General features: G+C 39.8%; 1 protein-coding gene across 18 annotated transcripts in view; it reads left to right on the forward strand.

Annotated features, from left to right (window-relative positions):
• Positions 1-11,593, forward strand: part of MTHFD2L (methylenetetrahydrofolate dehydrogenase (NADP+ dependent) 2 like) — a 142,039-nt gene that overhangs the window by 57,380 nt on the left and 73,066 nt on the right. For 6 of the 18 annotated variants that reach the window (XR_009601076.1, XR_009601080.1, XR_009601079.1 and 3 more), the window contains exon 6: positions 5,442-5,581. The exons of the other annotated variants lie outside the window; for them this stretch is intronic. Coding sequence is in view for 1 of the 6 variants with exons in the window: in XM_060417217.1 (XP_060273200.1) it covers positions 5,442-5,581 (140 nt within the window). In the remaining 5 variants the exon portion in view is untranslated. The remainder of the gene's footprint in view (positions 1-5,441; positions 5,582-11,593) is intronic. 18 annotated transcript variants of the gene reach the window in all.

The raw sequence follows: 11,593 nt of genomic DNA on the forward strand, positions 1-11,593 counted from the left end.
ATAGAGTTATTTCTTTCATTGTTTAGCTTAGGTCAGAGCTACCACTGGCATGTATTTCTCTGATCTCACTCATACATTTCTTCTGATTCTCAGTTTCTGAGTCATTCTCTTCTTCCCAACTTCTAAACCAGTGTTCTCAACCTTAGCTGTCCACTAGTATCATCAGAGGGCTTTTAAAAATGTAGCCACCTGAACCCAATGTAGAATAATTATATCAGAGTCTTTGTGAGGAGGATCTGAATATCAGCATTTTTTATAAGCTTCATAGAAGAATCTAACACAATGATAGTAATTGAGAATGAAGCTCAAAACATTGGAATGAGTCCAGGACTTCACTTCCTATTCCAGAGTCATTCTGTAGGCACTTTTTTCCCAGCCTCATAGCTTCATTTTTTAATGTTTTAAATTAATTTTTATTATAGTATAGTTGCTTTACAGTGTTGTGTTAGTTTCTGCTGTACAGAAAAGTGGATCAGCTATATGGTTATATGTGTCCCCTCTTTTTTGGATTCCTTCCCACTTAGCTTACCACAGAGCCTTGGGTAAAGCTTCTTGTGCCATACAGTAGGTTTTCATTGGTTATCTATTTTATACCTAGTATCAATAGTACATATATGTGTCAATCTCCCAATTTCCCAATTCATCCCACCCTCCCCCTACTTTGGCATCCATATGTTTGTTCTCTATTTCTGTGTTTTTATTTATACTTGCAAATAAGCTCATCTATACCATTTTTCTAGATTCCACATGTATGCGTTAATATATGATGTTTGTTTTTCTTTTTCTGACTTATTTCACTCTGTGAGACAGCCTCTAGGTCCATCCATGTCTCTGCAAATACCATCCTCATAACTTTAAATCCACCTGTATCACCCCTATGCTCTACAGCCATGTAACCACTGTCCACTTGAAAACTCCACTTGGATGGTCCACAGGGATCTCAAAATTACCAAATACAAACATTCACTCTTAATTTTACTCCCCATAGTCCTCATCATCTTAGTAAATGTCACCATCGATTCACCTAGTTGTTCAAGCCATCCTTGACTTCTCTCTCTCACATTCCCTATCTTATCCATTAGCAACCTTTGCAAAACATACTTATGATCTCATCACATTCAATAGTGAGACCCGAGGTCAGTAAGCAATTATCTCACACTATAAAATGTGCACATTTCATAAAATTTACATCTGCCTTTGTCCCATCTCCCACATCCAGTCTATTTTCCAAGTGGTGTATCTCAGTCATTGGTGGCTTCCCATAATACTCACAGCAACAAAATGCCAGAACAGAAGCCAAATCCCTCGCTGTCATATGCAAGATATTGCATGATCCGACCTGTGTCTCCATACTCACTTCCTACTGCTTACCTTCCGCACTGCCCTCCAGTCACACCTGCCTTTTGCTTTCCTAGAACATGCCGTACTTGCCCATGTGTCAGATCTTTGCTCTTGGCTTTTCTTTTGCCTAGAATCCTCTTTTTTGTAGTTATTTGCATAATTTATTTCCTCACTCCTTCTGGTTTCTGTTCAGATGTTAGCTCCATGGGAAAACTGGGTTTGATCCCTGGGTTGGGAAGATCCCCTGGAGAAGGGAAAGGCTACCCACTCTAGTATTCTGGCCTAGAGAGTTCCATGGACTGTATGGTCCATGGGGTCACAAAGCGACTCTCACTTCGCTTCACCATTCCTAACTTCCCCACTGCCCTCCAGCACACCTGCCTTTTGCTTTCCTAGGACATCCTGTACTTGCCCACGTGTCAGATCTTTGCTCTTGGCTTTCCTTTTGCCTACAGTGCTCTTTTTTGTAGTTATTCATATAATTTATTTCCTCACTACTTCTGGTTTCTGTTCAGATGTTATCTCCACAGGCTGTCCCTGACCACCTTATCAAACTAGCACCTATCCTGTTGCTCTTTATTCACTTATTCTGTGCTTTTTAACTCATAGCATTTATTCTTATGTAAATTTTTATTACAAATTTATTTGCTCATTTATGTATTATCTTTGTTGGATGATGAATCCATGAGTTAAATTCAATCATTTTTGGCTGAAACCAGGGGCAGATTTTTCTAATTGTCTAGAGCAATAGGTGGTTATGATTCAGTAAGTCTTTCCTAATACTCCTTCTCACAAAATAAATTTGAGATATACGTAAAAGGAGTGAGATTGAAATGGTATTTGACTAAATGTGAAACCATATTCCTTAGTTTGCATCCACCTAGCAACCCAAAGTGTTTGAAAAATAACTGACAGACAGATAAACAGCAAATCAAACCAGCCTAGTCTTGACCAGATGCCAGGTTAAAGTCTGGCCCATTTAAAATATGAAAAGAAGGCTTAGATCTGAGTGCTTTGTAACTACATCTAAAGTTATTTAAATAAAGAAAAAGCAGCTGAAATTGAAACAAAAAACTTATAGTAAATGGAATTCAGGAGCCAAGAGAGTACAATATTATTTTAAGATCTAGGAAAATTGTTGTTGTTCAGTCACTAAGTCATGTCCAACTCTTTGCGACCCCATTATTGCAGTGCGCCAGGTTTCCCTGTCTTTTACCATCTCCCAAAACCTGCCCAAACTCATGTCTGCTGAGTCGGTGATCCTATCTAACCATCTCATCCTCTGTCCTCCCCTTCTCCTCCTGCCTTCAATCTTTCCCAGCATCAGGGTATTTTCCAATGAGTCAGCTCTTCACATCAGGTGGCCAAAGTATTGGAGTTTCAGCATCTAATGAATACTCAGGATTGAGTTCCTTTCAGATTGACTGTTTTGATCTCCTTGCTTCCCACCTGGAAAAACTGGCTGGAGATTATTTTACAAGAAGATCCCCTGGAGGAGGAAATGGCAACCCACTCCAGTATTCCTCCCTGGAAAATGTCATGGACCGAGGAGCCTGGTAGGGCCACAGTCCATGGGGTCATGAAGAGTCAGAGACAGTAGATCAACTGAGTACACACAAAAATTAAAGCCTAAACTGTCTTTTTTTGTGATAGAGGCACATAATGTTTTCCATCAGATGTGCTCTCATCAGTACTACCGGTGTATTCTGGGTGGGATTTGAAGGCAGACTTTATGCCTAAGGAAAAGGAAGTGTCATCGAGATCCCTCCCTGGCCTCCCTAGTATCAGCATAATCCCAGAAATGCTATTCTGCTGACCAAAGTGAAAACAGTGTGTGCCAGCTCTGATTCTACTGCTCTGAGCTTTCCTTTCTGTCCCATGTGGAGGCTGTGCAGTGAAGTGCCTAGGAGCTTGGCCTCAAGAGCTGGACAAAATGAGTTTGAATTCTGGCTCTTACATAGATTTATGACCTTGGACAAATTATGGGCTCTTTGTGTTTTCTCACTTTTCTCATTTATATAATGTAAATAATGTTAGTTTCTACCTCACAAAAATACACTTACAGTGTTTGGTGAGGATTGTTATGAGTTAGTATGTGTAACTAGAACAGTGCTAGTTGTGTAGTAAGTTCTTACATAAGGGTTGTTTTTATCATATATGCTTTGGTTCTGCCCACGTAGCTTCCATGGAACATTTCTTAGTAGGAAGGGTCTTGTTTTTCTGTTTCATGCTTAAAGATATAAAATAGCAGCTTATGAAGAGAGAAAGAAATACATGTTCAAATTCAGAACTTTCAGGCCTCTGGAGTCATTTGTCCAAAACCAGAACTCAGTCTTCATTTTTCTATCTAGTGCTGTTCTGTTGATGAGTACTGAGTTTTCCTTCTTGACAAAAAGAAGTTTTCCTTCTTTGCTATTTCCTTGATTTTTTCCCTTAAGCCAGACCCTGGTATAAGTTAAATGTATCAGGAATGATGCCATTTTCCCTTATCCAGAGAAGCTGACAAAGCAATACCCTACGTGTGAGATTCTAGCTCCTACTGGATTTGCCATTTTGCTTCATCTGCTGATGCAGGCACAAAAACAAATATAGGTTTGAAGATTTGCCTCATGGATAAAGAAGACGAGACTTGCCCTGTGTTGTTGAGGAAGATAGATCTAGGATCATAGCAAAAAGGTAGAGTTTTGCTGTTATATGAAGGACTTTCTAACAGTTTGGGCTAAATACAATACCCATAATTATTTTTATGGAAAATAATTTATTAGTTGGAAAAGATAGGAAAAGCATAAGGGAATTGAAGCAGAAGCAAACTAAATTCCTGCTCACATTAAGAATCTGTCTCTAAGAGCTTTAAGTGCCCCTGTGTGGTTCTTAGCTAGAGTAGATCATGGTTCTCTCTGCTAGTTCTGTAACTTATATCTCCTTTTAATGTGGAATTATCACACTGTATTACAGTTCTGATTCACAGGTCTGTTTTTATGTGAGAGTAGAGAATTGTGTGTCTCCATTACTTGGCATGGCCCTGGGATTATTTCTTGGTTGTTGAATAAATGAAATGCCTGACAAAAGTAAATTCCTCATTTAGGTAATTTTAACAAAAAAATGATACTCTAAAATGAATCATATTGTGTTGTCTTAGCATTTCTAACATCAAAAATTAATTTCTTCAGTTGGCACTCTGTGTTAGTTACCACCAACCCTTTGCTATAATCTGTAATTTTGCATAAATCACAGAGGTAATGATAGCCTAGAAGATTGTGCAGGGGGCTGGCTCCCAGTGAACAATTTTTGATTGACTGAAGACTCTTACATAGTCAGGAACATTTCTTGCTCAGCAGCCAATTATTAAGTTCTAACAGAGCTCTATGATTCTAAGAGATAGGTCCTCAGTCTTTCATTCTTATTATATCTTACAAATATGATGTAAAACACTGGGCACAATAAAATTGCTTAAGATTCTTCTTATAAAACATTTTTACCTAGATTTGTGTGATAGAGAAAAGGAGGCCTGAGCCCAGGCTGTTATCTCATGCACACTAGGAGGATAAAACTGAGTGTGAGAAAAAGTCATCTGAGTGTCAAAGATATGCATCATTCTGTGGAGTGGCTGCAGTAACTTGTTGGTTCTGATTATCCTAGGGAAAAAGCTAAGGCACTAGTAATGACTAGGTGCAGCAAGCCCTGGATTCACTGAAGAAAAGTGATGGAACACCAGAATTGAAAACAGAAATGACAAAATTTTCACAATGCCGAGCAAGACAGGTTAAATAAGGGTAGGGTTAGGACAGCTAATTCTCAGGAAGAGGGACGGGGTTTTGTTGTTTAGTCACTAAATTGTGTCCAACTTTTTGCGAATCCATGAACTGTAGTCTGCCAGGTTCCTCTGTCCGTTGGATTCTTCAGGCAAGAATACTGGAGTGGGTTGCCATTTCCTTCTCCATGGGATCTTCGTGACTCAGGGATCGAACCTGCATCTCTTGCATCTACCTGCACTGGCAGGCATGTTTGTCACCAGCTGAGCCACCAGGGATGTTCAAAATATTTTTTCTTTATTGATTTGGCTGTGCTGAGTCTTAGTTGTGGTGTGCTCGATCTTCTAGCTGCAGCATGCAGGATCTTGAGTTGTGGCGTGTGGGATCTAGTTCTTCTATCAGGGATCAAACCTGGTCCCCCTGCATTGGGAGCATGGAGTCTTAACCACAGGACCACCAGACCACCACAGGAGTCTCTCCAGGAACAGGTATTCAGGGGCAAATACAGAAGAGTCTGAGGCATTATTTGAACACATTTATTCTTAAACTCCCATGGTTCACTTCTCTTTTGCTATCATCATCTACTCTAATGAAGAGTAGGTTAAAAACCTTCCATGGTTTGATTGTGCAACCGTCAGAAACTGATCCATCAAGTCTAAAACAGACTTTGATATTGCCATGAGTATTCCTAGCCACACTCAGGAGTTAAAAAAAAAAAAAACACTAGATATTATTAATTAAGAAGTGGAGTTACCTGAAAGATCTTTCCATGCTGATTGAAATTCATCTCATTTTTTTCTTTTGCTCGAAGCTTTATAGGTTGTTAATTATATGTGTATATAATTCACTGAACTGTGTATCTCTCAGTTCCTTAATGAAATCATTAGTAATGATGAAGTGGGAGGTTTTGGTTTCATTTTGGTTTTTGCAAGGATTTGGGATGCTCTCATTTGGTGGTTTTTTAATTATTATTTTTTTGGCTGTGCTGGGTCTTCATTGAGACACTCAGGGCACTCAGGCTATTCACTGTGGTGTGTGCACCACAGGTGGGCTACTTGCCACAGGTGGGCTCAGCAGTTGCAGCACACAGGCTTAGTTGTGACATGTGGGATTTAGTTCCCTGACCAGGGATCGAACCCAGGCCCCTTCATTGGGAACATAGAGTCTTATCCATTAGACCACCAGGGCAGTCCCAGGGGTCTCTCATTTGGAACAAGATAATGCTTGAGTGGGCTGTTAACATCTAAGGGAAGTTTTCTAAATATAGGAAAACTGTATTAAGATAGAGATGGGAGGATGCTTCATAATTCTGGTGCCTTGGGATGGTTCTAAACATATACTTTACATATGTTGATTGTTTATAGCTTTTACTTACTTTTAGTAACTACATGTCTTTAACACTATTTGTTTAATAAATAGCTACTGGGAATTCTCTCAGTATATGCAAGATACTGAACAAGACTTTGAAAGGAAAACTGATACAAAGGACACCGCTTCTGTTCTAACTAGACTTTGTGATGTTAGACCCCAGGTGATGGTGAAGGGAGGAGGGGCTTCATAGATGATGCCAAGTTTATGGGCAGAAAATACCAAGGAAGGTGGTGCCATTATAAGAGTATATAACATAGGCAGGATAGCAGGTATGCAGTGGCATTTGCAGCTAGCAGACATGAAGGAGGACACAATGAGTGAAGGAATTTGGGTTTTAGTTCATATATCATCTGTTTATATTTATGTGTGGCACTTGGACAAGTAGATCTTGAGTGAAAGAATAAGAATAGAGTTAATGGAGTCTGTTTAGAAGTCATATGAGGAAATATCACTTCTAAAGGTATAGGAGCCATTCATATGTTCCAAGGGAAATGGTATGGAATGGAAAATCATAGAACCTTGGGAAATAGATGACACGGAAAGGATAGAAATGGCAAAGGAATTTGGAGGAAAAAAGGAGCTCAGTCGTGTGGGAGTCAAGAGAGCAGAATTATGGAAGCAGGCATGGGGTGACTAACAATGCGGTGATTGGAGAAAGAATGAGTGACTCCATCATAAACAAGATTCATCATTATTCAGGGAAAATTGTGTTAAAATCAGCAATAAAAATTGCTAAGTGGATTTTTTTAACACTAGAATAGGTTTTATATTTTCATCTAGCTTACTATTAATATGAATTTTATTTGTCTTGGTAACTCAAGCACTGATCATTCAAATTGTGAATTATGAGTGGCAATGTGTTCTAGCAAGTGTTTGGCATAGTGTTTGGTCATAGTATTCAACTTTTCCATAACAGTTTTCTGTTGAGTTTATTACTTTGTTGGTAAATTCTTAAAATTATTTTTTGGTGTTTTGACCTTGCGACAGGCATTTTTGTTTACTTAAACATGTGTATAGAATAAAATTTATTTAAACAGTTGCATAGAGTAAAATTCACTTTTTTGGTGTTTAGTTCCATGAATGTAGACAAATGTACAGTCATGCAACAACCACTAATATCAACATTCCCCAGGGCTGATCCGTATATATAGTATCATGAAAGTGTTAGTGACTGAGTTGTAGCTGACTCTTTGTGACCGCATGGACTGTGGCTCACCAGGCTAGTCTGTCCATGGAATTCCCCAGACAAGAATACTGGATTGGGTTGCCATTGCCTTCTCCAGTGGATCTTCCCAACCCTGGGATCAAACCTGGGTCTCCTGCATTGCAGGTAGATTCTTTACCATGTGAGCCATCATTTCAGTGCAGTTCAGTTCAGTTGCTCAGTCATGTCTGACTCTCTGCGACTCCATGAACCGCAGCACACCCATCCTCCCTGTCCATCACCAACTCCTGGAGTTCACCCAAACCCATGTCCATCAAATCAATGATGCCATCCAACCATCTCATCCTCTGTCATCCCCTTCTCCTCCCACCCTCAATCTTTCTCAACATCTTTTCAAATGAGTCAGCTCTTTGCATCAGGTGGCCAAAGTACTGGAGTTTAAGCTTCAAAATCAGTCTTTCCAATGAACACCCAGGACTGATCTCCTTTAGGATGGACTGGTTGGATCTCCTTGCAGTCCAAGGGACTCTCAAGAGTCTTCTCCAACACCACAGTTCAAAAGCATCAATTCTTTGGCACTCAGCTTTCTTTATAGTCCAACTCTCACTTCTGTACATGACCACTGGAAAAACTGTAGCCTTGACTAGGACCTCCTTTGTTGGCAAAGTAATGTCTCTGCTTCTTAATATGCTGTCTAATTTGGTCATAACTTTCCTTCCAAGGAGTAAACGTCTTTTTGTTTCATGGCTGCATTCACCATCTGCAGTGATTTTGGAGCCCAGAAAAATAAAGTCAGCCACTGATTCCACTGTTTCCACATCTATTTGCCATGAAATGATGGGCCTGGATGCCATGATCTTAGTTTTCTGAATATTGAGCTTTAAGCCAACTTTTTCACTCTCCACTTTCACTTTCATCAAGAGGCTCTTTAGTTCTTCACTTTCTGCCATAAGGGTGGTGTCATCTGCATATCTGAGGTGATTGATATTTCTCCTGGCAATCTTGATTCCAGCTTGTGTTTCTTCCAGCCCAGCATTTCTCATGATATACTCTGCATATAAGTTAAATAAGCAGGGTGACAATATACAGCCTTGATGTACTCCTTTTCCTATTTGGAACCAGTCTGTTGTTCCATGTCCAGTTCTAACTGTTGCTTCCTGACCTGCATATAGGTTTCTCAAGAGCCAGGTCAGGTGGCCTGATATGCCCATCTCTTTCAGAATTTTCCAGTTTATTGTGATCCACAGAGTCAAAGGCTTTGGCATAGTCAATAAAGCAGAAGTAGGTGTTTTTCTGGAATTCTCTTGCTTTTTTCAGTGATCCAGTGGATGTTGGCAATTTGATCTTTGATTCCTCTGCCTTTTCTAAAACCCGCTTGAACATCTGGAAGTTCACGGTTCACGTATTGCTGAAGCCTGGCTTGGAGAATTTTAAGCATTACTTTTAGCATGTGAGATGAGTGCAGTTGTGCAGTGGTTTGAACATTCTTTGGCATTGCCTTTCTTTGGGATTGGAATGAAAACTGACCTTTTCCAGTCCTGTGACCACTGCTGAGTTTTCCAAATTTGCTGGCATATTGAATGCAGCACTTTCACAGCATCGTCTTTCAGGATTTGAAACAGCTCCACTGGAATTCCATCACCTCCACTAGTTTTGTTCGTAGTGATGCTTCCTAAGGCCTACTTGACTTCACATTCCAGGATGCCTGGCTCTAGGTGAGTGATCACACCATCGTGATTATCTTGGTCATGAAGATCTTTTGTGTACAGTTCTTCCATGTATTCTTGCCACCTCTTCTTAATATCTTCTGCTTCTGTTAGGTCCCTACCATTTCTGTTCTTTATTGTACCCATCTCTGCATGAAATATTCCTTTGGTATCTCTAATTTTCTTGAAGAGATCTCTAGTCTTTCCCATTCTGTAGTTTTCCTCTATTTCTTTGTATTGATCGCTGAAGAAGGCTTTCTTATCTCTCCTTGCTATTCTTTGGAACTCTGCATTCAAATTGGTATATATTTCCTTTTCTCCTTTGCTTTTCACTTCCTTTCTTCTCACAGCTATTTGTAAGGCCTCCTCAGGCAGCCATTTTGCTTTTTTGCATTTCTTTTTCTTGGGGATGGTCTTGATTCCTGTCTCTTCTACAATGACACGAACCTCCATCCATAGTTCCTTAGGCACTCTGTCTATCAGATCTAGTCCCTTAAATCTATTTCTCACTTCCACTGTATAGTTATAAGGGATTTGATTTAGGTAATCCCTGAATGGTCTAGCGGTTTTCCCTACTTTCTTCAATTTAAGTCTGAATTTGGTAATAAGGAGTTCATTATCTGAGCCACAGTCAGCTCTTGGTCTTGTTTTTGCTGACTGTATAGAGCTTCTCCACCTTTGGCTGCAAAGAATATAATCAGTCTGATTTCAGTGTCGACCATCTGATGATGTCCATGTGTAGAGTCTTCTCTTGTGTTTTTGGAGGAGGGTGTTTGCTATGACCAGTGTGTTCTCTTGGCAGAACTCTATTAGTCTTTGCCCTGCTTTGTTCTGTACTCCACTGCCAAATTTGCCTGTTACTCCAGGTGTTTCTGACTTCCTATTTTAGCATTCCAGTCCCCTATAATGAAAAGGACATCTTTTTTGGATGTTAGTCTAGAAGGTCTTGAGCCATCAGGGAAGCCCCTATATAGTATTATGGATACTGTTTAAAGTCCTTTTTTAGATTACTTATCATGAAGTGAGTTGGATTTTCTTGAATATGATGTTTGCAAGATACTTCTGCTAGGGTTTGGGGAAGACATTCTGGGCAGCCTTCAGGGTTTTTTTCTTCATCACCTTCACAGAATCAAACCATTTCCTTCTTAAACGGCTCCTCTGAGTCTTTGTGTTACCACTCTCTGTGAACTATGCGAGGTGCAAGAGGGCTTCTTCTGCCTTTATTCCTACATGCAATAGGAGAGAGAGATTTTGCAATTTGCTATGACCTCCTTCACCTTCAGGAAGTATATTTTTGTAATCATTTTTCAGAGATTTGTCACTACTGGCCATGTTGTTATTGTTTGAACTTCTTTCTGCCTTTCTCCCTGTGTGGTACATACTAACTCTGCTGCACCTGGGTACTGTTACATATTTTTGGAGTCTGTGAAAAGTATGTCTTCTAGTTTTGCTAAAAAGAGGGATTATGCAGTTTTTGTTGTTGTCATTAACTGTGTGATTTTGCATGTTATCTGGAAGGAGCAGGTAGAAGATCCTGTTAACACACCCAAGTTCTTGAAGTCTTTCCTTTAACTGCTCTCATCACTGCCTTTCTCTCATTCCCTTTCCTTGGCTCACACATTAAGCTCTGGTATCCCCCATACTGCCAACTCCTCTTATTCCTACATCATTTTATTAAAACATGGAGTATTTCCTATTATATCCTAGACCATGTTATCATTTCCTGAACATATAATTTCAAAGTTGATCCACTTTTTCCTGTTATCCTTTTGACTTGTAATGCCCTTTTATTTTTTCCCTGATTAGTATACTCTTGTTCATACTTCATGAGCTAAAAATGTGTATTGACTCCTTTAGGAAGCCTTCTTTGACATCTCCTCAGCTGTTGTTTCTGACTCTTTGTGACTTCATGGACTGCAGCACACCAGGCTTCCCTGTCCTTTAGTCTCTCCCGGAGTTTGCTCAAATTCATGTACACTGAGTCAGTGATGCTATCTAATTATCTCATCCTCTGCTACCTCCTTCTCCTTTTGCCTTCAGTCTTTCCCAGCATCAGGGTCTTTTCCAGTGAGTCAGCTCTTTGTATCAGGTGGCCAAAGTACAGGAGCTTCAGCTTCAGCATCAATCCTTCCAACGAGTATTAAGGGTTGATTTCCCTTACGATTGACTAGTTTGATCTCCTTGCTATCCAAGGGACTCTCAAGAATCTTCTCCAGGACCACAATTTAAAAGCCTCAATTCTTCAGCCTTCTTAATGG

This window comes from Ovis aries, chromosome 6, assembly GCF_016772045.2.
Source record: "Ovis aries strain OAR_USU_Benz2616 breed Rambouillet chromosome 6, ARS-UI_Ramb_v3.0, whole genome shotgun sequence".
Taxonomy (NCBI): domain Eukaryota; kingdom Metazoa; phylum Chordata; class Mammalia; order Artiodactyla; family Bovidae; genus Ovis; species Ovis aries.